Below are 27,326 nucleotides of genomic sequence, written 5' to 3'. Positions count from 1 at the left end.
GTGTGTTTAAGAAGAGACAAAAATACTGGCCCTATGTAACATTATACAACACTTTTCACAACCCCTGCTGTTTCAAAGTGACTTCACATAAAACTGTTCATATCTCTATAAACAAACTACCATCCATCCACCAATAAACCTCAAAAACTATGATTTACTCACATTAAGTGAAGCCACATCATTCTCATGGGCTTCTCTAAGTTTCTTCATGATCTCCACTTCTGCATTACAGCACTCCTCCACCCCTCCCCTCACCGTGATGGTACGCTCCTGGTTATATATAGTTAGGTCTTGTAATCTACAAAAAAACCCCAGAAGAAAATAAGCATTGCCACTTCAAATGAACAATCAATACATACTATCCTATGAGACGTTATTTAATCTTTAATTGATGTCATCTGTTCAAGATGATCTGTACAGAGCAAACTTACGAGGAAATAGTGATCTTGGTCCCAGTATCTTGCTCTATCTTCTTCAGGTTCCTGCCCTCCTTCCCTATGAGTCTCCCAACAAGGCTGTTGTGGGCCAAGATCTTCAGAGGAACCTCATCAACACTGATTCAGAGACAGAGCACACAATATTATTTTTTTTCTTTTTAATAATAAATCTGAGAACAACATGAGGTTATTTGCTTATTTACACAGTTTTCAATTTATTTGTCTTAAAAGAATCAAAGCTAAAGCAAATGAAGCATGCAAAACTTTAATGTGCCCTACAGTCTGAAGAGATACTGACATCTTGGTGTCATTGGCCTCTTTTTCCATTATTTCCAGGATCATCCTGCAGGCTTGTGAACAGCCCTCTTTAGATGAGTGGATAGTGATGGCCTTCTCAGTTGCTCCTGCATTCTCCTTACGATGGATATCTACCCTGAGACAGAGCAAAGGATGACCTTTATCACATTTTTGAATTTGACTGTCACGTGGATAGAGCAAAATGGATATTGAGAATAGGTTATGATCTCAGAAATAAGAATGACTATGTAATGTTAATGATTAGAGGTGCTTTAGTTTCAGTTTCATTACCAAAGACTAAAACCATAAAAAATTATATTTTGCAATTTGAAAAAAAAATTAAAAAATAAGTATACCTGATATATAACCTGTATAGATATATATATACCTGATATTTCAGCTAGTTGCCAAGGCAGTATTTCTCATTTTAATTTAGTTCAGCTTACTGTGCTAAAATAACTAAAATTGAAATACAATTTAATAATAATATTAACAAAAATATTATTAAATAAATAAATAAATACCAAAAATATAAAAATAATAACTGATTCAAATCATTAATAACTATTATACTATCTCAATGATACTAAAATAGCACTATATTGTTTGCCAATTACTGGAAAGAAGTGATTTCTTACATTTAATATCCATAGTGGAATTGCGCACACACAGCATGTAATTGCGACCAAAATATACTGTGTTCAGTAAGTTATACTAAGCACGTCACGCAGCATTTAAGACTTCAGTTTCAAGTTTAAAGTAGTCAAACAAGAAAAACACGTCAAGACCCCCTACGGCTTTATTTGTGCTACGTATAGCTGTCTTTGAACAAGAATAAACCCTGCCTATGACATTTGTGTCAAAGGGTATTCATATACAAATATTTGCTGTAGTTTGTAAAACATGCAAATATGCTTGTTTCATTATACTAGTTATCTGATATAACTATAAAGTCTACATGATGCTTTCAGCTGATGTATACTGCGTTTTTAAAATTATGATTAGCAGGATGGTCAATATGTATGATATTACACTATTTAATAAATCAATTAAAAAAATAATAAAAATCAGATTTATACTTTATACAGAATTGTTTTGATTCTGCAATCCTATTGTATTGATTTTTGTGGTAAAATAAAATAAATAAACAAAAAGCATTAAACACAAGTGAAAGAATCCAATAGCGCACTCAGTATTCTATTACGCTAATTTTACAGTATACAGTGAATATGACAAACCCGACATACTGTACAGCATACAGTAGTTTAAAATCAAGGATTTAAAGTTGCTAACTGATGCATGTACAGTGACAGCACAACTCTCCATGGGTGCATTTTAGCCAGCTTTTAGCAAATTACGGTCACAAGTTCCATTGAACTCTATTGGTAACAACAGAACGTGCAACCATAGCTGCTTTTGGGAAACGGACATCCTTTTTGCATGGACAGAGCACTACAGTACATGCACTTTTAAACAGGGTACACATTTGGAAAATTTGCCACAGTTTGTGAAGTTTGGGCATTAAGGGATTTTTCCCACATGTATTAATTTATTTAGAAAGCAAGATGAACACATTGTCCAAACATATTGTTTGCCAAGCCATGTTATTTTTAATTGGCTTCAGGAAATAAAAGACGACTTGGAACCCTCAACTAGGAGTCACACAATACCAGGTCTATCGCAAACCTTAATTTTTTGGCCTCCGGTTCTTTTCAACGTACTGTGGCTTCTTTATTATTTATTTGCGACTACGCTAATTTGCGCTGTGCTTGGTATATTGCGTTGGTTGATATGTAAATGAGATGTTGCCTCTGTGTTCTTTAATTTGCGCGTTGTTAGTAAATCACCTGCAGAAATTTCCCCTCCCATCTGCACTGTTTCGGAATTGCGCTAATTTTACCTGTTTTTTAAAACTGGCCCTAAGACTTAATTAGACTTAAGTATTACTGCGTTTGCCTTTCAATTATTAAACAGAATTGTTAAACAACAGTAGTTTGAACTTAGGTCCTGGGATCAGCATAAACATCCCGCTTCCTACTCGGCCACAAACCTATCGGTCAAATGTCAAATATTGGCCTTGATGATATATCGGTCAACCACTGTGAGTTCCAATGAGTTCCAAATTCTAAGCTTTTAAAAGTATCAAGTGAGTGATTTTTAATTTGGCTAGCTACTCCACTTTGAAAAATGGTAACTTCTACAGTATATTAACTGGTATTATTCAAATCAAAAATAGTATTTATTTTATTAATTTATCACATTAATTTATACAAGCAAAACAAATGTTTATAGGTTACATGAGGTAGAAATATCAATTGCATTTTACCAGCACAGAAAACCAGGTTTACAGTGCAGACGAAAGGGTTAAAACAAAAAGCAAGATGATAAATTATTGTTTCAGCCACAGCAAGGTGTTCATTACCAGCCCAGAAATGTCCTACTGGTACATCCGTATTGTGAGATTAAACTATGATAGCTATTACATCTTTGAGTTATAAACTCAATAAACTAAGCAATCTCAAGAGGGTCCTCACACCATTGGTGCTTGGGCCCTAATTAAATTGAACTCATTACTAATTAGACAAATACTGGTTAAAATGTTTAAAATATCAAGACTTCTTACTTGGACTGTGTCTGCTTTGTGATGTTCTTTATAGTGAGTCCTTCTTTCCCAATGATGGCTCCCACAAACTGAGTGGGCACTAGTATTCGTAGAGGCAGCTCTTGCTGACGATGCCTGGGCCCCTGGGGGCCTCCCATGGCCCCTGTCTGACCAAACTCCTGCTCCCGACTTCCTGTCCCCATTTTAGATGCCCCTCGCGGGACCTGGGGTCTTACACCCCCGTCCCTTCCTGCCTCCTCGTCCAGTATGTACGACACACAGAAGGAGTGATTCTCAAAACTGTGGCCTGTCAACTTCTCAACAGCCCTGGAGAAGAATGAGAGAGAAAGAGATCAGTCAATCATTAGATCAATGACTAGATTGTGACATTGTTTACACAGAAACAAAGAATTGGTTACATTGGGATAAAGACTTCTATACTGTCATGAATGGATTACAAAAGTGGATGCATTCCAACATTAAAAATCATTCAATCAAATAAATATATTTATTCCCCACATTTTGCATGACCTGTTGCTGTGATAGCCACCTCACTACTAGGGTTGGGCAAATTGACTGATGTTCATTCATGAGGAATTTGAATTGAAATGGCAAGAAGAGGTATTGCAATTCAAATAAAGTGACCAGTCAAACAGTCACAGAGCAGAGCAATTTAATTAGTGCAACAAAACATATAACTGCACAACTAATTTTGACTATTTATGCTTATTTATCTTTTGATGTGCAAAATACATTGTTTGATTAGACATTTCTCTAAACTGTTGAATACTGTCAAATTAACAGAAACAGTAAACCTCATATTGTGTTCAGATGATGTTTATAAAAAAAATATTGATTATCAAAAACTGAATCTACTAACTAATATATTAAGTGTATTAGAGCAATCTTATATTACATGTTCCTTCAACATGATGCATAATATGAATTTCAATTTGTGAAATATAATAATCATTTTATGCAAAATAATTAAATGCACTATCATTCAAAGGTTTGGGGTCAGTAAGATTTTTAATGTTTGAAAGTAGTATTTTCTTTCAAGGAATGCATTTAACTGATCAAAAATACAGTAAAAACAGCAAGATTGTTTTCTATGTGAATATATTTTAAAATATAACTTTTTTTCTGTGATCCAAAGGTGAATTTTCAGCATCATTACTCCAGTCTTCAGTGTGTCACATGATCCTTAAAAATCATTCTAATATTCTGATTTGCTGCTCAAGAAACATTTCTTGTTATTATAAAACACCATTTCATATTTTTGTGGAAATTGTGGTCAATTTTTTTTTCCAGTAATCTTGAAAAAAACTTCAAAAGAGCAGCTTTTATTTGAAATAATAAATATATTTTTAATGTTATAAAAGATTTTTGTCATTTTGATAAATTTCATGGGCCTTGCTAAAATAAAAGTATTAATTTATTTAAAATAAAAATAAAATCTGACTGATTCCAAACTTGTGAATGCTAGTGCATATAATGAAAAATATAATGTAATGAAATTAGATTAAATTGAATTTCAATTGGTTTATTTAAATTCTGAAATCAACTTCAGGAATTAAATTAACACCTCAGTTCAACTCTGAACAGTGCACAACCCTGCTCACACAAATGCTGGTACAATTACCGAGCGCCGGTTTGTCGCCCTATGACAGGAAATAGTAAATCAGACAACTCTCAGCACACACATACCCACCCATTGGGACAGACCTCCCTCAGATCAAAGCTCCAAAATAAGATCCCTGGAGACAAGAAATCATCCAAACCCCTAAACCCTTCTTCCACCACACACATACATATGTGACCCTGGACCACAAAACCAGTCTTAAGTGCCAATATTTCGAAACTTAGATTTACATATCATATGAAAGCTGAATGAATAAGCTTTCCATTGATGTATGTTTTTTTTAGGATAGGACAATATTCGGTCGAGATACAGCTATTTGAAAATCTGAAATCTGAAGCCCTTAGCAAGGCATATTACTAATCAAAAATTAAGTTTAGATTTATTTACAGTAGGTTTATTTACATATATACTATGTATTTTTGGCTATTTCTACAAATATACCCCAGCGACTTAAGACTGGTTTTGTGGTCCAGGGTCACATATTAAAATACATAAAACAAGGCACTGCCCAGTAAAACCACTTTTTACAACTCAACCTAAACTGTGATGACTGCTTGACTGATCCATTGCGACTAGTACTGCCATATAAATACAAACAGATCCGTTAACCTATTATCTGCATTATCCCGCGGGGAGAAAATCCCCACATTCACTGATGTGGAAACACTTTAGAGATCTAAATTAGTTAACGGGAACATATGATGATACAGATCTGTGGTTTAAAGAGATGTTTGAATGTGTGTGTGTTTGTGAGTTAGCCATATGAGAGAAGTTTAGGGTTAAATACCAGCTGGCTTGGCGACTGATCCAATACACACACACACACATTCACAGAGGACTTTTATCAGCTGCTGGGAACACAGTTACTATTGTTTGAAGCCAAGTGTTCAGTCAGGCATGAGTCCCGGAGCAAATATTCTCAGCATCTCTCAGCTGATGTCCATTCATTCACAATTGTAATGCTACAAATGCAACATCAACTATGTGAAGTGTTGTCCACAATGCTGGATGGGGTCGGACTGGTTCTTCAGGACTTCATTTTTTATCCATAAACAACCACTTCATATACAGTACATTAAAACTAAGACCACCTGCAGCTTGGCATGTCACCTGCTTCATAGATGGGCAAATAGCATTACTGTGACTACTAGACTACCGTTAACCGTTAGCTATGTCACCAAAGTACTGCAGATTTAAATTTTTCGAATTAGCTGCATCAGATTTTGTTTGGTAGATAAGCATTGGAAGTACAACTTTTATATTGACAGCACCAGGACTTTTATTTTAACTAGTGCTGGGCAACAATAATTGTGATTAATCGCATCCAAAACAAAAGTTTGTGTTTATATAATATATGTGTGTGTACTGTGAATATTTATTAAGTAGGCCTATATATATATATATATATATATATATATATATATATATATATATATAGACACACACATACAGTATATATCTACATGCATATATTTTAAATATATTTAATATATAAACATAACATATACATAATAAATATACTGTACACAGTACACACACATATATTATGTACACAAAAACCTTTATTTTGGATGCGATTAATCGTTGCCCAGCACTAATTTTAACAGCATTGAGAATAAACACACAGGAGCTTCCATTCTAAATATAAATTGCATTGCATGTGTTACTTACCATCTATGAAATAAACATCCGAAATCACATACATCGGCTTTATATCATGCTGCTCTTTAGGACATCACCTTTAGACATACAAACATTCATATCGGCATAGCTAGTAGAATTTACTCTGTATTTTTAATCTGGGCATTCAAAAGGAAAGCTTGCATCTTTCCAACTGTAACTGTGTTTATGTATGATGATTATATTGGCTGGTTACTGAAAACAACATTGAGTGGAGTTCTCTCGCTGCAGTTACTAAGAAGAACAGAATGAGTAAATAACCATATTTACACAGGAAGTGTTCCTGGTAGGGATGTTCATTTCGTTTATTTTTCCTAACCGACAACCGACGCTCGTTAACCGATTATTAGCCGTTACCCGACAAGATTATTTTAAATTAGAACTGAATTAAATTAGAAAGAATAAGTGTCTGTGACCCGTTAAAAATACTAACATTTGTTTGCCGGTGATTAATTTTACATACGCAAAAAGCAGCAAACAACAGAACATGAGGATTCACATGGTCATCATCACATCACGCACCTGCAGCGCTTCTGCAGCGGAGAAAAACATAATAAAGCTAGGCGCTATATAGCCTATATATTATAACAAATAAATAGGCCTATACGAGAAATATTTTTTCACTTAAATCATAATTTAACAAAAACGAAAGGAAAACTGTGCAACAAGTAGCGCGAAAGGATACCAGACGGCAGAAAGTGGCCTATTTTTTTGGCTTATTTTACAAAAGCGCAAAGATTTGTTTTTATTGTGAATGTACACAAATAAAAGCAAACATTTTACAATTCCGATTATCTTCATGACTAAAAGGAGTAGTTGCTTCCACTGTTACAAGGGGGAAAAAATCAAGTGATTCCTCCAGCGCCGCATGCGCGCACACAGTAAAGCATTCTACCTTGACAATGCAGCCTGTTCATTATCATTATAAAAAACAATCAGTGAAACATATGGAAAAAAAAACACACTGCTCAGTTTAAATATGTAGTAAAATCTGTGCCGTTAAGCATTATCACCGTACCGCCGTGAAGTTATGCAAAACGTTTTGTTTTACGTGGATATTGGAACGCGAGTGAAGTAGGCCTATACATAAAAGGTAAATAATATTTTGGCATTCTAATACATCACGAAATCGGAAACATTTGATTTTGTATGAATGAGAGACCCAACATTGGTTTCAGTTTCGTTTAGCCTAAATGAATTCGTTTTGGTTTGTCGTTTATATAGCTAGGCCTATAGCTTCTTACATTTTTAATTCTTGTTCTTTTCTAAATAGCCTACTGTTAATTGAAAGGATTTGTTGTGGAGTGAGGAGAACAAAAATAGCCTAGCTATGTTTACAGTGTTTATTATAATGTTTGTAATTCGCGTCGGCCTATTTCTGAATGAAATAATAAAATGCGACTTATAGGTGACATGTTTTTTTTTTCTCTCTTTCTCTCTCTCTCTCTCTCTAAAAAACGTATTTTTTTTATACACGTAGCTTATTTTAACCATGCAGCAAACCTTTTAAAATATTTTGATAAATTACTGAAAAATAAATAAATAAGTGACTTTAAACCGTTTAACTGATTGTATTAATCGGTCAAAATTGTTATCGGTCGGTTAACGGTTAAACGGTTAAAATGAACATCCCTAGTTCCTGGATTGCAACAGAACAGAACTCACACATTTCAACATTGTTTGAACTACGCTTAATTTAAAGGTGCTGTATGTATGATTGACACCCAGTAGTTGAACTAGGTATTGCAGTCCAAATTCAAAATATTGGAGACGTTTTTTTTCACCCGGCCCCTCCTCCTCAGATTTGACGCACTCGCACGTTGCCAGATTAACGACACCAACAGAAACGAGTGCACATGCCGATGAATGAAATTAAATACGCTGTGTTTTCCGCCATCTCGCAACCTGGGGTGCCGAAATACAATTGGGTAAACTGGCAGTGGGCGGGTTTCACAAACCATAACAAACACAGACATTCCGGGCCGGAATGCACATTTTCAAAGGAGAATAACTGACTGTAGAATTGTTTTTCAGATAAACAAGTATGTTAACTTAGCATGTTTCTTAAATATCTGCAAACATATTATGGTATTTTTATGCTTTAGTAGAGTCAAAATCCTACATACAGCACCTTTAACTGCCATCTGAATGCTTAATGCAATGCATCAATAGACCACCTTACAGAATGCAATGCCAACAAGCACCATGTGAGCAGAAGTATATGATACACTACAAGCTATTACCAGCTGCATGTCTGCAGTCTGACTTACCACTACTGCAACAAAAGCAATAACCTAGGGCTTCAGTAAAAGTCTGGATATTAGGTGAGATTCACTTTAATCAAAAAGAGGTGGGCCAATAAACCTACACATTCACAGATCTGTTCAAAGCAGGTGTGTGTGTGTGTGTGTGGCAGTCAGATGAACTTAAAGCAGGTCACAGGAATAAACAAGACTCACTATCAATCACCAGTGACTGTAACAGGGTGACATAACATGTTGCACTTGCGGGCCAAATGACATCATGGCCATAAGAAGATCACTAGGCTACATCACCTCCACTAAAGGGGTCAGTTACTGCTCTGACATCACATTTGACTCAAATTTTTTTGGGTCATATCTCAGTTCACACTGCAAAGAGTGGTAACACGTAGCTTTAATAGATAACCCTTCTAGAACTAACCCTTAAAATTATTTTAGTTGGTGTAACAAAACATGTTTAGGCAGTACAGGTCAGTACAATTTTACTTTTGAAAGAAATGACTTTTATTCAGCAAGGGTACATAAAACTGATCCAAAGTGACACAAAAGGCATTTATAATGTCACAAAATTGTTTATTTAAAATGTAAAAAACAATCATCAAAAATATGAAGCAGTTTTTAACATTGATAACAATAAGAAATGTTTCTTGAGCAGCAAATCAGAATATTAGAGTGATTTCTAAAAGGACGTGTGGCACTGAAGATTGAAGGCTTCTGAAAATTCAGCTTTCCATCACAGGAATAAATTACAGTTTACAATATATTTACATAGAAAACTGTCCTTTTAAATTGTAATAATACAATTAAAACTTCATTTTGGGTCAATTAAATGCAGCTTTGGTGAGCCTAAGACACTTAAAAAAAATCTCACCGACCCCAAACTTCTGAACTGTTCTGTAGCTAGAGGTTTAATTTGTAGGTTACTTGACAACATATTTTTACGTTAACATTTTCAACGTTCCTCCCTTAAGCCATAATTATTTTCGAAACTGAGACAGTCATGACATTTTGACTGAGTTCTAACTGTCATATGAATAACTGCGGTAAATGATTTAATTGTTCTTTTAAGGCTGTGTAAACAAATACTGTACAGGTTTAAAATGACATTAATAATACTACAAATTTACAAATGTTTAAAATTAGCTTTCAATTCACACCACGGTTTTTTTTTTAAACCACCCAACAGGAATGTTGTATCATCTATAATTACATAATATTTACTTATAAACCTGTAATCTGGTTTTGACTACTAAACATTTAAAGATATTAAAGATAAAATAATTTACCTCCCTGTGTCCACACGTTTGCCGAGATGAATACAAACATTAACTGTGCTAACTGAACATGTTAGCGCTGCTAAAGATCACCTTTGCACTACACCCTGCTTTTCCAGTTCTGTAGACATGCTGAGACTCCTGTCAAATTCCACTATTTTAAATACACACCAGCGACACACCTCCTTGTAAAGAAAGGGAGACGAACCTCATAGAATGCAACAATGTGACTATCTTGACAGGGTGCAAAAGACACCAATGTGCCATGACAGTTGCTCCACCAGTCACGTCGGTTTAGTGTCACCGATCAACGTTAGTCATGTAATAGTTGTTTCAGGACCAGACAGGTGCCAGGATGGCTCTCCACCCATGTGTTTAGAGATGACAGGAAAACATGATCTATTGTAATGAGTCACAGAGTAAGCCTAGCCAGTTGTACAACCATTGTCAAAGCACATCAGGGGCGTGACCAGAGAACTACAGGCAACTATATTGAAACTGTAATGAGCTTGAACATTCACGTAGAGCATGCACATGACATATCGCTTATGACGTGAGAACTTCAAAACTAATTCAAAAGGCATCAAGACAAAAGCTACAAGAAACACCCAGAATCAGCTTTAGTTTTGGCGATCTGAGCCTCAGGCTCTAAATAAACAGCAGGATGATGGAAGCACAGTCTTTTATCTCCAACAAATCTGGAATAACCTGCACAAAATAACCAAAACAAAGTCTAAAGCCTGCTGAACTCAGTTACTCCTGCAGGTAGATGTAGGATAAGTTTGAGGCCCTAGGGACCCTGAAGTGGCAGTAGCACCCACCCGCCAAGAGACACTTCTAAGCTGAATTAACCCGATTTCCCACTTCGTCTCTTAATCACTTAAGCGCATAAGCGTCCTGAAAGTGTGCAAAGAGTCAGAGCCAAGAAACAGAGTAAGTGCATTTTCCACTGGGACAAAAGATGTTGTATTATGAGCTTTAGCAGAGGTATATCAGCTGCTTGGAGAATGACAAAAAATTGTGCGTGTCTCAATCTTGGACTACTACTATATAACAACTGAATGGAGATTTTCTACTGAAAGGTCTTTACAGCCAAGCACTAGGCGTAGTCACCCTCAGTGCTTTGGTGTGGAGAAAAAGAATTTAGCCTCCTCAGCAACTAATGCCTGCCTCACCTTAATCAGATCTGCAATATCTAGTCATCTATACTAGCAGTATGGCATCTGGAGGTCTCGTTCAGCTCGCGACCCCATGAAGTGGACGGGGTTATTTCTGTCCCATTGCCAATCTCAGTCAGAGCTACTGCCAATGGGATCAAAGTTAAGACACTACTGACCACTTAATACACTGAGTGATCCATGTGACCCTTCACCTTGGCTCATTAGATGCATCTATACTAGTCGAGTCTGAACTTAAATGTCACTTTGAACTAGTGATGCCACAATTCTCAATATAATATTGAACTGTTCGGGTACAACCTCCACGGTTCAATAAATATGCGCATGTGAATTGCCATTTGTTCTTGGTTTTGCGTTCAAATTATTTCTAGGCGTTTTATTTCTTTCTAAATTGGCTCTGTTTGTGTGACCGTGAGTTTACATGATGACATGAGGAAACTCCTCCCTACGTGCATTTGAATGACTTCCGCTGTAATGACTTGCAATGAGAAGCGTTTCTAAACCTGTTGTCCAACAAAAGAGAACATTGTTTTACTCTACAACATCAGTTAAATGTTTGAAATAACTTCCTTTCATGCTCTGATGTGGCTTTAACTGTGGTTAAAAAACCAAATTATGTATTGAACCATGGGCTAACTGTATTGTTACAGCCCTATTTTGAACTATCCACTTGATAAACTTGAGAAGATTTGCTTAGACACCAAAAAATGATGTGATAATGTAACATGATTAAAGGGTTAGTTCACCCAAAAATGAAAATTAGCCCATGTTTTACTCACCCTCAAGGCATCCTAGGTGTATATGACTTCCTTTTTTCAGATGAATCCAGTCATTATATTACAAATTATCCTGGCTCTTCCAAGTATTAGAATGGGAGTAGGCGGGTGTTTTTGTTCAACAGTCCAAAAGTAGTCAAATTAAGCGCACATGTCCATAGTAAAACGTGTCTCTCATGGCACCGGGGGGTGAATTAAAGCCTCCTGTAGCGAATCAGTACAGTTTTGTAAGAAAAATATCCATATTTAAAACGTTATAAAAACAAACAAACACACACATTTTCTCCCTTTTGCTAACTGTCATACGTGAAAGCCGTTCCGGCGGATGAACGTGGAAGCGCGGAGGAGAGACACCAAAACAAAACACCAGTCGCGAATTAGAAGCACAAAATGTGGATTTGTAAAGAAAAATGTAGGAGGATTTTGATATAAGCCAAGAGGAGACAAACTCACGAGACTAGCATATCTCAGAGCCACGCGCATGACACATACGTTCTATGTCATCCGCCGGAACGGAAGTGAGAGAAAAATGTTTCGAACATTCAAATATAGATATTTTTCTTACAAAAACGCATCGATTCGCTACAGGAGGCCTTTATTCACCCCCCGGAGCCATGTGAGGCACGTTTTATTATGGATGCGCACGCTTTATTTGACTACTTTTGGACTGTTGAACAAAAACACCCGCCTACACCCATTCTAAAGCTCGTAAGAGCCAATATAGTTTTTAATATAACTCCGATTGGATTTGTCTGAGAGAAGAAAGTCATATACACCTAGGATGCTTTGAGGGTGAGTAAAACTCATTTTCATTTTCGGGTGAACTAACCCTTTAATACTAAAAACCTACTGAGCTGGACACTTAATTTCTAGCGATTATCATCGATTTGATTGCACAGACACTATTTAAACTAAACTGAGATAGACAATGACATCTCTGAATTCAATAATGAAATGCCTTTAACTGAAAATTGAAAGTTTCATCTTATCATTATACATTACTGACACTCTATCCTCCAATTTTATACTATTAAGTGCTTTGACACAATCTGTATTGTTAAAAGCGCTATATAAATAAAGGTGACTTGACTTGACATAGAAACATTTTAAAGTCTGCCTGAAATGTCATCCTAATCTATTTTCTAAAAGTGTGATATTCAGGGTTTGAAATTAATACCCACCAATTGTAGGTGAAAATTAACCATGGGGTTATTACATATATATCAACATAATAGCCAAATTGGCCTCCAATCAGGAGCCTCCAACATTAGCCCCCCAAAAAAGATAAGTGCCACATCTTTAAAATTCAAATACATTGGCACCCAAACTACTCCACAGGCTGTTCAAAAGGCTTATTATGTTATTATGAATTTTTAAGTATTGTGGCTTCATATGAAACATTATAATATATCATCCTTTCGCTTTCCGTTTGCACTATGAAACAAATAATTTCAACTCATGCCATTTTTCTTTATTCCTAAAATGAACTTTTGCCTGTATAGTGATTAGATGAACTGTTTTGGACCACCTCAAGCTTAAAACACTGTCAGCAATATTTCAAATTAACAATGAAATAAATGCTGTTTTGTAAGGGAAGTCACACAGAATTTTGTATTTATCTCTATTATTTTATTTCAAACAATGACTGGCCATCATAAAACTAAAAGCCATTCAATGATTCAGAATTAGACCAATGAATCATTGGTTCATTAGGTTCATTTCTGAAATTTAATTTTTGTTTTGGCTAACAGAAGTTTGAATGGCTGGTAACTTAATTTTAGTAGCCAAATTGGCAGGTGAGAGAAGTTCATTTCAAACCCTGATATTATTGATTTTATAGGTTCATTAATGCATTTGTTTTATTTTTCAAATTGATTTCAACCTCAAATAATGTTGCTTGCATCTCAAAATCCAATCAACAACTCACGGATAGAACCAACCCGCACCTGACATTTTCTTTTTTCTTTTTTGATAATCTGTTACACTCTGATGTACTGTATGTCAAAATATGTAAGAAAGTCGTCACTATTTCTTTGCTGCTTTAAGGTACCATACATGCACTTGCAAAACGAGATAAATGTCTTTATTAAGCAAAATTTGATTTCATTTCATTCAATACAATTAATTATGTGTACTACAACAATGCACCACTAGTTCAGCAACAAAGTAACAATAAATCGAACTGAATTTGATTTCAGTCTCCCATTTGGAGCAAAACTTTTCTAAAGTGCCGTTTCTGTCTATATAGAGCATTCCAGAAAAGTCTTTAAAGTTTCATGGTGGTTAGGATGCTTTATTATGGAAAAAAAAACAAAAAACGATCGGATTCACTTAAGATTTCACCAATGTCTGCATGTCTCCTGCAGATTGGTTTTCTGGAATTGTTACTCTTAAAGCAGAATTTACTGTCAGTGTCAACATGGTTTTAAATCTGAAGCCCCTGGTGTTGTTTCTTTATCGAATACGAAAGAGCCAGAAATAGAATCAGTGCCTCTCTTCACATTCCAGAGGTACACCTGGACATCGCTTGCCACATTAACATTCAACATGCGCTGTTTTACCACAGCAGCATCCCGCTGCCCCCAGTGGCTAATCCATTAGCATTCTGCATAGCTCAGTCAATTATTTATGAGTTGTGCTTTGTGTATTAGCATTCTGATGCCCTCTACAGCACAAATTAGTGTTTAAGAGTAAACAGCATTAATTAGCATACTTGACAAAGTGACAACACGCAATGCATTAGCTATTTGTAAAGTACAACACAGCAGGATTTTTGGCTACCTGAGACAGAGAAATAGCAGGTATTGCTAATTCAGTTCTACTTAGAAATTCTTAGATTATTACATTGCAGTCTAAACAATGAAGCATACAATGAACAAAGCTATTTTGAGTCAGCGTGGTGGTGGTGGTGGCCAACATCCTTCAAAACATCTTCTTTTGTGTTCCACAGAAAAGGTCATTGATTTTTAGAATGATATGAGGGTGAGTAAATGATGCAGATTTTTTTCTCCCAATAAACACCAACATTTTAAAGGATTGATGTTGGATTTACAATGTTGCGAAACACAACTGTCATTATCACACTGCCCCAACAAACACTAACAGGTTTAGCACATTAATCCAACAACTGTTAGAATTTGGTGTTTGTTGTGAACCATAGGTATAGATACAGGGATGGTGCATCTATCAACTTTCAAGTCTCTTTCAAGTCACAAAACAAAGTAGTGATTATTCTAACCTAATGAACCTTTTTTACACTTTCACTTTCATAGAGGTAAATAAGAATTATAATCAGAAACATAAAATATAAGAAATCTTTGCATTCCCATTTGCTCCAACAGTGAAAAGAAAAACCTAATGCATTCCCCACGACCCTACAGAGGAAAAATGACTTGAATAATGGATGCATGGATGGTTCCTGGAGCTCAAACAGTAAAGCATGGGCTATATTCCCAGGGAATGCATGAACGGATAAAATGTATACCTTGAATGCAAAAGTTTCTTTTGATAAAAATGTCTATGTCCTGCATTTAACTAACCTTATCTGTGTATACATGGGTAGTACATGTGAGAGTATAGATTTATGTCAGACTTAGCTTGTGTAAACACTGTTAATAATGCATGACTATTTCTGCGTTACATTCTGCAGTTTTTAGGAGAAAATCAATAAGACTTGACAAATATCAATAAGGACATGTAACAGAGAAGAATATTAAAACATTAATGCATCGGCAAACCCTGCGAGACTTGCACAGAGGTACAGAGAAACCAACAAAGGAGTAACAGCAGAGACTCTAATCACTGCCCGCTGCTAGAAAAAAAAAAAAAAAAAAGACCTTTAAATCAGAAATCTACCAATAAAAATGTCAGGACTAATAGGTGTATCATACTGTAGATAAAGACAAAATAAAACTAAATTAAAGATAACAAATCCTTCTACAGCATTTCCTACTGGGCAGAGACCTCCTTGCAGGCACTTTAAATGTCATATGCGCCTCCCCCCACGGATGCCCTGCCAATTATATCTTGCTTGTAAAGCACTCAAGATGTATGTGATGCAAATGAGATTTAAGGACTCGCATCCATATTTCAATGCTTGAGAGGCATACTTGCTGCATAAATATACTGAACATGCCTGATTTGCATATGTATGAGTTTCCCCTCCCTCACTGTCTCATTAAAAACAAGACTTTCAGTATGACAAAGGAGAACAACTATTGATACCTGAATTATCGGTCAAAAGTTTGGAATCATTAAGATTTTTTAATGTTTCTAAAAAAAAAAAAAAAAGTCTCATGTTCACCAAGGCTGTATTTATCTGATCAAAAATGCAGCAAAAACGGTAATATTGTCTAATATTATCTAAATTAAAATGATCTGTTTTAAAGTAAATTCCCGCAATGCAAAGCTGAATTTTCAGCAGCCATTACTCCAGTCTTCAGTATCACATGATGATTTGCTGCTCAAGAAAAACTTCTCATTATTATAAATGTTGAAAACAGTTCTGCTACTTCATAATTTTGTGGAAACTGTGGTACATTTTTATTTTCAGGATTCTTGCATGAATATAAAGTTCAAAAGAGCATTTATCCTTGCTTAAAGTTTTTTTTTTTTTTTTTCATCTTACCCAAAACTTTCGAATGGCATACTGAAATGTTTCTTGAGCAGCAAATCAGCATATTAGAATGATTTCTGAAGGATCATGTGACACTGAAGACTGTAGTAATGATGCTGAAAATTCGGTTTTGCATTCCAGCATTAAATTACATTTTAAAATATAAAAAAACATTAAAAGATTTACTTTATATTAGTAGTGAATGATACCTTTGCCCAACTTGTTGAAGATGTTCCAGTGATCATGAAGACTGATGGGACAAAATAGTTTTAGAAAGTGTGATTTCTAGATCTTCATTGCTACTGGTATCACAGATTTGCTCCAAAGCAGCTACTCATTCATTAAAGATCAGACACCAAGATTCCTCCTTAGACGTGAAAAAAAAAAAAAAAAAAAATTCCACAAATTGTGACATCAATGCTCTGCGTTCCAGACTCTTGCTTTGTCAAACCCCACGTACTGAATTAATTCATGCATGGTGTGTATTCCCTCACCAGGACACAACGTGGCTGGAGTCTGAGCCAAGTAGCGCTCTACCAGACACGTCATCCTTTAATCTGAGGGGATTGGGATTATTAGACACAGGCAAGGCCTTTATTAAGTGTGGTTACACCCCCTGCCCCCAAACATGCACACACACACATACTCAGCTCACTCCAATCCTCCTGAAGGGGTTAAAAAGAGACAATCCAGCACGTACACTATCCATAGACATTGTCAAATATATATAATACATATGCATGTTTTATGCAGAAAAATTCTACAATGTGTGTGTGTGTCAGCGTTTGCCATAATGGAAGCAGTTACAGACTAATTAACAATCCGCTGCCATGTGTTTTAATAATATTAATATGGCATACAGATCTAACCTGGCCATCAGATCACTGACTATCACGTGATTCACAAGAGGCTGAAGAAGCATTATCTTCATCACAACCTGATCCTCATCCTCTGATCAAGTGTGTGTGTGTGTGTGTGTGTATCCATATCCTGTAGCTCAGCATCTAAAGAGCTGACCTAGTGTGTGTGTTACCATATTTCTTAAAGACGCCCGTTTCCGCAAATAATATTACTTTGGTAATATACTTGAAGTTTTATTTAAGTTTTGTTCTGAGGTCAGATGAACAACAAGCAATCAGTGAATGGGTGTTTTTTTTTTTTGAAGCAAGATTGATTGAACAAAGTTTTGTAAACCTTTTTGCTTAATTGGAAAGACTGGCTTGAAGCGAGACTTAAGGCTGAGTAAGACATTCAGACATTAATTCATTTTCAGTATGTACATCTGTTTTAGTTAGTTAGGTTACTGAAGGATTCATTATTTTATTTTGAACAATAATTAATTGTTTTGAGCAAATTATAAGAGCAATAAGCTTTTGTTTCAAAATACAACAATACAATTCACACTGTACAGGTATGTGCAGTCAGTGAAGACAATACAATAAAGATGCATTGTGCTTGCGTTTTGTCATGGTACACTGTATATGTTATCGCATTCAAAAAAACAAAAAAACAGTTTCTTTTGTCATGCCATTGTAGATTCAGAGTGGCATAGAAAAACCTTGAGCGACTCTTCTAATATGATTGCGTCACAGTCTCATACTGCAACAGAACAAGTTACAGGCAGATACAAAGGTTCGCATTCCAGAACAGCACACAAATGCACATGCAAGCAAATACATTTGTTAAGACTGACTCAATTTACACAACCACAATGCAGAGATGAGACAGCTGGGAATGGTGAACTGGTTTTTTCAAGAAAATACTGGAAATTGTTTGAAATACTAGAAGAAATACTAGAATTCTTCTGTCAATGCAAACAGAAGGCTAAAATACTATACGGAAATTGTTTTCTGCTATTCAGCAGTAGTGCAGTGCCACTACTGAATCTTCAATTCAATAAAGAACAATGTCCTGCATGCAATAAAAAAAATAAATAAATAAAATACACAAAAAACGTACAATCTGTGCAGCCTGATTTCTGAACAGTAACTGCAGGACAACCATAAAACATAATACAGCTATGATGCTTACACTTTATGCACAGTTGCTATACTATGACAAAGGAAATAGTTCACCTCAAAAATGTAATTTCTGTCATCATTTACTCACCCTCATGTCATTCCAAACCTGTATTACCAGTTTTCTTCAAAATAGCTTATTCTGTGTTGAACATAAGAAAGAAACTTATACAGGTATGGAATTAGGTGAACTATTCCTTTAATACCTTTCTAATGTCAACTCTGACCAACTCTATCCTTGTCACAGGGCGTCTGGTCAGTGGGTAACTGACCTGTAAGTTCACACCTCCATTCACAGGTGAATTTGAGAAAATAAAACTTTGCAAATTGCAATTAGATGAATGCCTTCTTGACTACTTCATGACGTGCAAGTCGTTACTTTTGTGACACAACGGTTATTGTGTAATGTGTACTTAAGGCTTGTCAGTCAGTGTAAATACTGACTGGTTGTTCGTATGACAAGAGCAGTGAAATACACGCCATATGCGATATGTATGTGTGATTTTTGGTTTGAATTAAAAAAAAAACTCTCTCTCTCACACACACACACACATATACATTTAATAGTATTTGAATTATTACATATTTATTGAAAACATCCTATTAAACATTCACAGTGCTGGAAACAGTGAACCACATGTTGTTGTTTTGTTTTTTTTAATTGACCCTTCACAAGGAGTTTGATTGACAGCCAATGTGACTGATCGCAATGCTGAATCTGCTATTTTTGTCTGACAAACAAACCAGACCGGACAGTAGATTAACAACTTGAACTTGAAAAATATTGTGTATTGACGTCTTTCCAAGGTTGAAACAAGACACCTTCTGATGTGCATTCATGTTTATTTCATGCTTTAACTAGTAAAGAGGAAGAGATGATCAGTCCATGTGCTGCTTGAACAGAGGCGCTACAGTGATCTTTCACGACACATTAATGAGCCACAATACGGTATTTACTGTTTGAATTTCTTAAAAAGAATAACATTTATTCAGAAAAGTCCTCCAGGTCCTGCACATTCTTTGGTTTTCCAGTATCTTCTGCATATCTGAGCCACTGTATGATTTTAACATCCATCTTTTCACACTGAGGCTACAAACATTCACTAACGCTCAAGAAGAACACAAGGCATTAGAGTAAACTTTCTGAACAGGATAATGTTTATTTTTTTATTTATTCTACATTAGTAGTGTTAGTAGTTCTTTTGGATATAGATATAAATTCATACTCAACTCTTCTATGTGTGTCTTAAACATGCTACCTAACCAGTTGAACAGCCGACACCCATCTGCAAATAGGGAGTGTTCCTCTCACTCTGCTTTCACAGCACGTTATTATTTCTGCTTCCCAACCTTTCTCACAGTACTTATAGATCACAATTTTCCCAGTAAATTCCCTCTCTTGTGAGCTGGTCTCAGTGGGCTATTGTGTTGCTCTAGACTCACACACTCCATCCATAACAAAAGCCCAGCCGACCTGCCTATACCTCCATACTCTCCAGCTATGGGGTTACCATGGCAACTCCTGCACCATCCCCAAGTCATCAGCGTTGCCTCAGCCTAGGTATAGTATGGGGCAAAAGCATTAAATGTGATCAAGTCAATGCGTGTGAGCGTGTGCTTGTTTAAAGAGAAAGACAGATGGATACAGAAACAGAAACTGCAAGCACCTGATGGACTATCACTGCCATGCACAATATCCAGAAACAGCCACGAGAGGTGTTAATGGATGCGTGCAATGAGAAGAAAAGAGAGAGAAAGGATGGATGGAGATGGGTTTTATCCACGTAATCTCTTAATACCGTCTGTACTCCCTCTACTGGTGTAACAGAGTTCAGATCAGATACTGTCCTCTTTGTCCAGGCATATCACAACCGGCTATGCGAAAACACAAGTTACCTTCAATTGCCATTTAACTTTGTAAATATGAAATTTTCTAATTACACAGGACATAATAAAATAAAAAATAAAAAAACTTCCTAAAATCACTTTGCTGAAAAACCTGTTGTACACAGTCTATTACATGTCTTCTGTAGTCTTATATATATATATATATATATATATATATATATATTATATTTTTGAAAAATTATGTTCAAATGTGAGCACCAAATATCATTGTATTGCACTGCATTATGTTTTTAAAACTACAGTTTTGATCATAAAACTATACATTTAAATAATCTTACTAAGACATAATTTTGGGAGATAGAGAGTGACAACTGATATTTATATCATTTTATGTTATATGGTTATAAACATCTCACTGATTTGCATTACACGCTGTCACAATTTCATCTTACTTTTGACCATGTAAATATCAGCATCTGCACAAAACTGCATATTTCTTGCTTCGTTTTTTATAGTTTCATACTATATGAGCAATAAAAGCCTTATGTATCAACTATGACACGCACACAAAAAATTAAAAATAAAAGATTTTAGATTTTCTTTTACATTTTAAAAGGATAGTGAAAATTGTGTGTTACATATACTGTACCAGAATGGAGCAAAGCTGAATGCAAGTTTGCTAAAAGTATGCCTAAACTGCTATTAGTTGACATCAGCAGCAGGGCTAAATACAGATCTGATTCAAATTCACAAGAACTCGATGAGATTTGGTTCTTTTTTTGGGGGTGGTTATATTTCTGTCATAATGTCCATTTTGCTTACATATAAAGCAAATTCCCTCTCTACTAATGCTGAAAATTAAACAGTGTAGTGTTTTACAAACTGGAGCACCATTGCATTGAAACAGGGAATCTTCAAAATTTGTACATTGCAAAAATTATCATTTGAAAATTTAACAGCAAGGTTCAAACTAAGCAGCGGAGTGAGTTAGTTTAGCAGAACGCAGTGAAATCTGCAGGACAGGAAGTGCTGCACGAACACTTTTCACATAGCTACTGAAAGCCGTCAGAGTAAAAGATCAATCTTGGGATTCAGAGAATCCTGAGGAGGGTTCACATGAATATCACAACTACTCAGAAAATTGATATTTTTACCCAGCCCTAATTAACAGAAAAAGGACAAGTTATTACATGTAAAAAATTAATAAATAAGAAAAAAATACTTAAATCTGTCACAATAAGACAAGGAACATGAATCAGTTTTCATGTCGACTGTAAAACCACAATTAAATCCCCACATACAGGTGTTGGTTACAAAAATGTGTAAATACTGTTGCCATGATCATAATACATAAACTAAAACAATTACTGAGCAGCAGCTGTATATATATTTTTTAAATATTTTAACATGCTATATAAAATAACATTTTCTTACTTTGACTGACTCTCACACACTCATCTGCTGTTCTAATCATGATACCTACAGTACATTCAACATGTGTTCTGTGACAGGATTCCTGTGCATCAGATGACACAGGGTGACAGAACCCAAGTCCTGTTCATAGTGTGGCATCTGATCTGCTCGGCTCTGGTTACACACACACACACACACACAAGCCGGCTGGCTTGGCCCACTTCCACTGACTGTAGTAGCACTGTCTTCGTACTACCGTATCTCTCTATGCAGTTTCAATAAAAAGTAATGTCAAAAAAGCACTTGAGCACAAACGCATATAAAAAACAACAACTCTCCTGGAATTCTTTATGAAATTAATGACAGAATTTTAGTTTTACATTTGAGCTGTCAATAAGTTTAGAAAGAACTGGTCACGGTTTTTTCAACTTGCTCCAAATAACAATCAAAATGATTTAATAATTAAAAGAAAAAGAATTTGATGCACAAATAAACACATCTGTTGAATTACATAATTGAAATCTTATTTAAAAAGAATTAAAGAACCAGAACCTCAAAGAATTTTGAGACCTATAATAAACATATTTCTTTAAACAATCATAAACAGCTTCACAAATATAATAGGACTACCTTAAAATACATATTTCTTTATCAACATTTGAGGGTCACTATAAGTGTGAAGTTGTAAAATATCATTTAAATTGCATTTTAATTTTCTGTTTCCTTATATCCTTCTGTTCCCCTAAATTTAATTTAAAATTGGCCCCTAAATTTAATTTATAATTCTGTCTAATGCTGATGACATTCACTCTCATGTCTTTGATTTTGACAAATAAAATTTTTTCTCTATATTTTAATCTTAAAGATTCAACATGACTCCACTATCAAACACAAACATACTTTAGTGCAGAAAACTTTGCCTTTTCAAATGTACAGTATTTGTGTTACATGTGAACATTCAGACAAATAACAATATGAACAACAAATAAATTACTTATAAATCAACAGCTGATATAATATCAAACAAGGACCGGTTTTGTAAATTTCTTTGTAATGCTGAGTGCAGTTAAGGTTGTATAAATGTTTTCCAATCATTACAAATATAGTAATCACTACAATCATTACAAAAAGTGATTACCTGCAATTGTTATCAGCTATTTCTACTTGATTTAACCTGTAAAATTTCATTTTGTTGGTATAAATTAATGTATTGAGGTTGATTCAGTGATGATAAATATTATTTTTGGTTGGGGAAAAAAAAAAAAAGTTAATACAGATTTTAGGACACCATTTTTCCCTGTGTACTGATCTGAATCTGATACCTGATGTGTTTTCCTTTAAGGTCAACTGGAATATTTAAATCATGATTTCAGAGCAGTTATCTTCTTTTAAGTACTTACTGTACATTGCAAACAAAGAAAACTTGTTTTGTTCTCAAAAATATTTGAGAACAAATAATTATCAAATACATAAATAATGTCTGAAATCAAACGAAAAACAAACAAAACAAAACTTTTATATAGTTTATTAAGTGTAATAATTATCATTTAAATATGATCATTTGAAAAGCTGAGTGGCTCCTAAGTGATTAAACGAATATTGACATCACTTTTTTTGAGTTTTGATATAAACTTGAGTTTTGATTTGTTTGATGTTTAACATTTTATTCTCAAAACACTGACAATTTTTAGGAAATCAGAAACCTTTGCCACAAACCACAGTGGTAGATGTCAATATGCACCGTTTGTGTATAGGTATAATAAGCTTATAATGTGCCTAATATGTAGCAAAAATAACAAACTAATTCAAAATTCATTTAAAAACAGTAACTGCAACTAAAAGTGGACCACACTATGTACAACAATGCATATACAAATTACTCAACTGCACAAGTGTAGTGTGTGCTTTGCTACACAGTGGATTTTGATTATGTTATTTGCTCCACATCCCACCTCAAATGGTGGTATCTCTTAATAAAATCTAATGCTTACATGATGTGTTCTTCATAAGCAAAAAGCAATCCTTACAAACATGTGAATCTAATATTTCCTTCTCACAGTGATGGAATGCTTTAATCTAGAACTTGTCAAATTTCATGTGAATGTTCTCAGAATGTTTTTCCATTTACATATAATTACTTACAAAAACCTTTTGATCAGCCTGTCTATTTGGGTTTTGCACTTAAGACTGACACTAAAAACTGAACCAGCACAATGCTCACTGATCAAAGTGGTCCATTAATTTTTTAAGATTGTTAAATTTGCCCCCACCAATCATGAATATGTAGTGAAACAAATAGTAAAATCTATATCAGCTGGTTTTAATTAGTCAAAAATTTACCACCACGGAACCAACCCATATACATTAATTTATTACAACAAAACTCATTTTTATGGGTTTCTATCAGCAGGTAGACATAGCTCTTTAAGGCAACTAGAAGGTTACATCCTTGCTAAAAAGCTTTTCTGTAAAAAAAAATATTTGTCTGTGTAGAAACACACATGAAGAGTTTATTCACAAAAACAGATAACTCTGATTTGTTACATTTTCAAAAATGATGTTTTTTATTATGTTATCATGGTTTTATTGTGTTAGTTAGCTGTATTTTTTTGTTATTTTTTAACCTAATCAAAATAACCCAACTGCAGTTTGATTGAGATTAATTGGAATGCACAATGAAAAAACATGATTTTTGAAAATTGTTAAAAACAAGAGTTATCGGTTTTTCGCAAATTAACTTTTAATTTGCTTAAAAACTAGAGGATGGCTGCATATGGAGGAATGTAAATCTGGTCACGTGGTTGTGCTCTATATAGCTAACTATGTAGTGACCTCTGACTGCTATTTAAGCACTTCTGCATGTGTTCGAACATATCCAATCTGATTTACATTAGCTGTAAACTAAAAAACTTTTTTTTTTTTTAACATTTATTGTGATACTCTTTTTAAAAGAGTATTGTACTAAATAAAGCATTCAGAGAAACACACAGGCCTACACAAAGCAGTTCAAGTCAGATTTTTCCATAAACTCGTTCTCATATAATAACGGTAGGCAAACAAGACAGTCAGAAATCGACAAAAATACTCCACATATTACAAATTATAATACGAATAATTAAAAGAATAATTCAAAACAATCTATTGCGACGTAACGTTTAAAGCTAGCAGATATTCTACTAAACTGGCGAATCCCCGCAAGACGAAGTTACAAACATAAACACGTAAATACAAATTGAGTATAAAAATATATAGTTATGCTAAGTGTATGCTACAGGAACATAGGCTACGTAATCCACTCAACGTGGTGTTATGTTCAGACTTGATTCCCTCGCGTGTGTGTGTGTGTGTGTGTGTGAGAGAGAGAGAGAGAGAGAGAGAGAGTGTGTATGTGTGTGTTCTGACACAATGGACAAAAGCACTCGACCTAAACAGGAAGTTTGACTTTGTGGCATTTTAACAACCTTTGTCAAGCCCTGTTTTATTAAAAGAACACATAGCTTAGCCTGTAGATGTTATCCACGGTATTGTAATGTTAATTCGTAAAGGCCGATTATTATTTTTGACCTAAATTGAAGAAGAAAAAAATGTTTTTCATATTGTTTGATCGACTGAGAAAAACAAAATTTCCCGTTACATAATAACAACTTTGGATATAAACAAGTGCGAGGCCCACACGATCATTCAAACAACTCTAAAAGCACAGTGGGACCGACAAGCAAGCAATTATATGACAGCAGAAAAATGTACCTTAAGTTTCTGGGAAGCCTTGAACACCTTCCTCTGCAATTCCCTGAGAAATCAGGAGAACAGACAACTTAATAGTCGTGAAAAAAGGCCAGGAACATACATATAAATATATATTTCCCAACGTCGAAATGTCAGCGTGGATTGCACTATCCCACAGGCTACACGTCTAGTTCATTTGATAAAAATATATGAACGTTTTCTGTTTACCAAATTTTAAAAACAAAGGTTACAAAAGCCACCATCCCCAATACTCGATTGTATAATTTTAGAAAACAGGCGCAAAATAAACAAGGGTGCCAACCTAAACAAAACTGTTCCCTCCCACTTAAACTGACTCATCTGGACGTCTTTACATTAAAGTGGACTTTAACCGGTGGTTGTTTATTTAAGTGACTTGGCTACTATTGACAGCCTGTTGATATGCGACATTAAATTGAATGTATTCTTATATTTAGGCTGCGTTAACTGAAAGGATCCATGCAATCACACACCCCTTACCCCGAACTATATTATCATCTCTTTTCTTCAACCCCATTGACCCTAATCACAATCCACCTCGTAGAAACATACTCAGATGTTGCACCAACTTGGTAAATGCATAAACATACCGTTTCGTCTTGTGAAGTCTTTCAAATAAATTCACCAAAATATTACAGAAAATTAATTCTGCGGGAAATCCGTGAAATGCACCACCCGGCGGAAATACCCAAACTGCATCGTATGATGAAAAATAAACCCACTCCTCGTGGATGTGGATAACTGAAAAGCTTGGAAAGTACTTGTTCGCTTATATATTCACGTGGTTAATAAGATTTTCGCGTCGTTTCGCGGTAGGAGAGGAGTGGCTGTCTTCCCGATGGTACATGGACTCTGTCCAATCAGAACTATTGTCCTTCTTCACCGTGGTTTACTTCATAGCGCCTCCCCTATTTTACGATATTATAGATGAAACTGAAACTCTTAGCTAGAGCAATGGAAGCAGTCACAAGTGCTTTTGATTGAACCTTTTTAAATGAAACACTTAAAGTTTTTTTTAAAGTATGTGTATTTAAGAAAAAGCCACCTTGTGACACAATACAAAAATATTTTCGTCTGCTGTCAAACAACAATAGCCTATTCAAGCTGTGCCATAACAAAGTGTCTTGAGCAGCCTATCATGTCAGCATTTAACGACAATGGCTTCCATTTTCTTGATAATGCATACAAATAGTTTTGTTAAAAATACAGTGTAAAATGACAGCATTCATTTTGTTCCAAAAATTAAATGTTTTAGGCTGTATATCTGCAGTATGTTTGCTGATCACTCAGTGTAGGCTAATTTATGGTAGTTATTTATAATGTAGTTTTCTTTCTTTCTTTCTTAATTCATTATTCAAAATAAATTGCATAACAGGGTAACCATTTTGCATTCTGCATCATTAACATCTTGACTTGAATTAACGTGATTTGAGCAGATTTCTCTTAAATTTTGCTACAGAAACTAAATAAACTGTACATGACTGTACAAACTGTACAAGTCCCAGTGGAACGGTGGAAAA

General features: G+C 35.0%; 1 protein-coding gene across 2 annotated transcripts in view; it reads right to left on the bottom strand.

Annotated features, from left to right (window-relative positions):
- igf2bp2b (insulin-like growth factor 2 mRNA binding protein 2b) overlaps window positions 1-26,648 on the bottom strand; it is a 35,860-nt gene extending 9,212 nt beyond the window's left edge. For both annotated transcript variants that reach the window (XM_058775903.1, XM_058775912.1), the window contains exons 1-6: window positions 26,397-26,648; window positions 25,789-25,831; window positions 3,358-3,663; window positions 736-870; window positions 432-554; window positions 163-298 (exon numbers count right to left, since the gene is read on the bottom strand). In XM_058775903.1, the coding sequence (XP_058631886.1) occupies window positions 163-298; window positions 432-554; window positions 736-870; window positions 3,358-3,539 (576 nt within the window). In that variant the 5' untranslated portion in view covers window positions 3,540-3,663; window positions 25,789-25,831; window positions 26,397-26,648. The remainder of the gene's footprint in view (window positions 1-162; window positions 299-431; window positions 555-735; window positions 871-3,357; window positions 3,664-25,788; window positions 25,832-26,396) is intronic.
- Window positions 26,649-27,326: the final 678 nt, after the last annotated feature.

This window comes from Onychostoma macrolepis, chromosome 01 (genome assembly GCF_012432095.1).
Source record: "Onychostoma macrolepis isolate SWU-2019 chromosome 01, ASM1243209v1, whole genome shotgun sequence".
Classification (NCBI taxonomy): domain Eukaryota; kingdom Metazoa; phylum Chordata; class Actinopteri; order Cypriniformes; family Cyprinidae; genus Onychostoma; species Onychostoma macrolepis.
The sequence above is the reverse complement of the archived record's forward strand: the minus strand, read 5'-3'. Positions and strand labels throughout refer to the sequence as shown.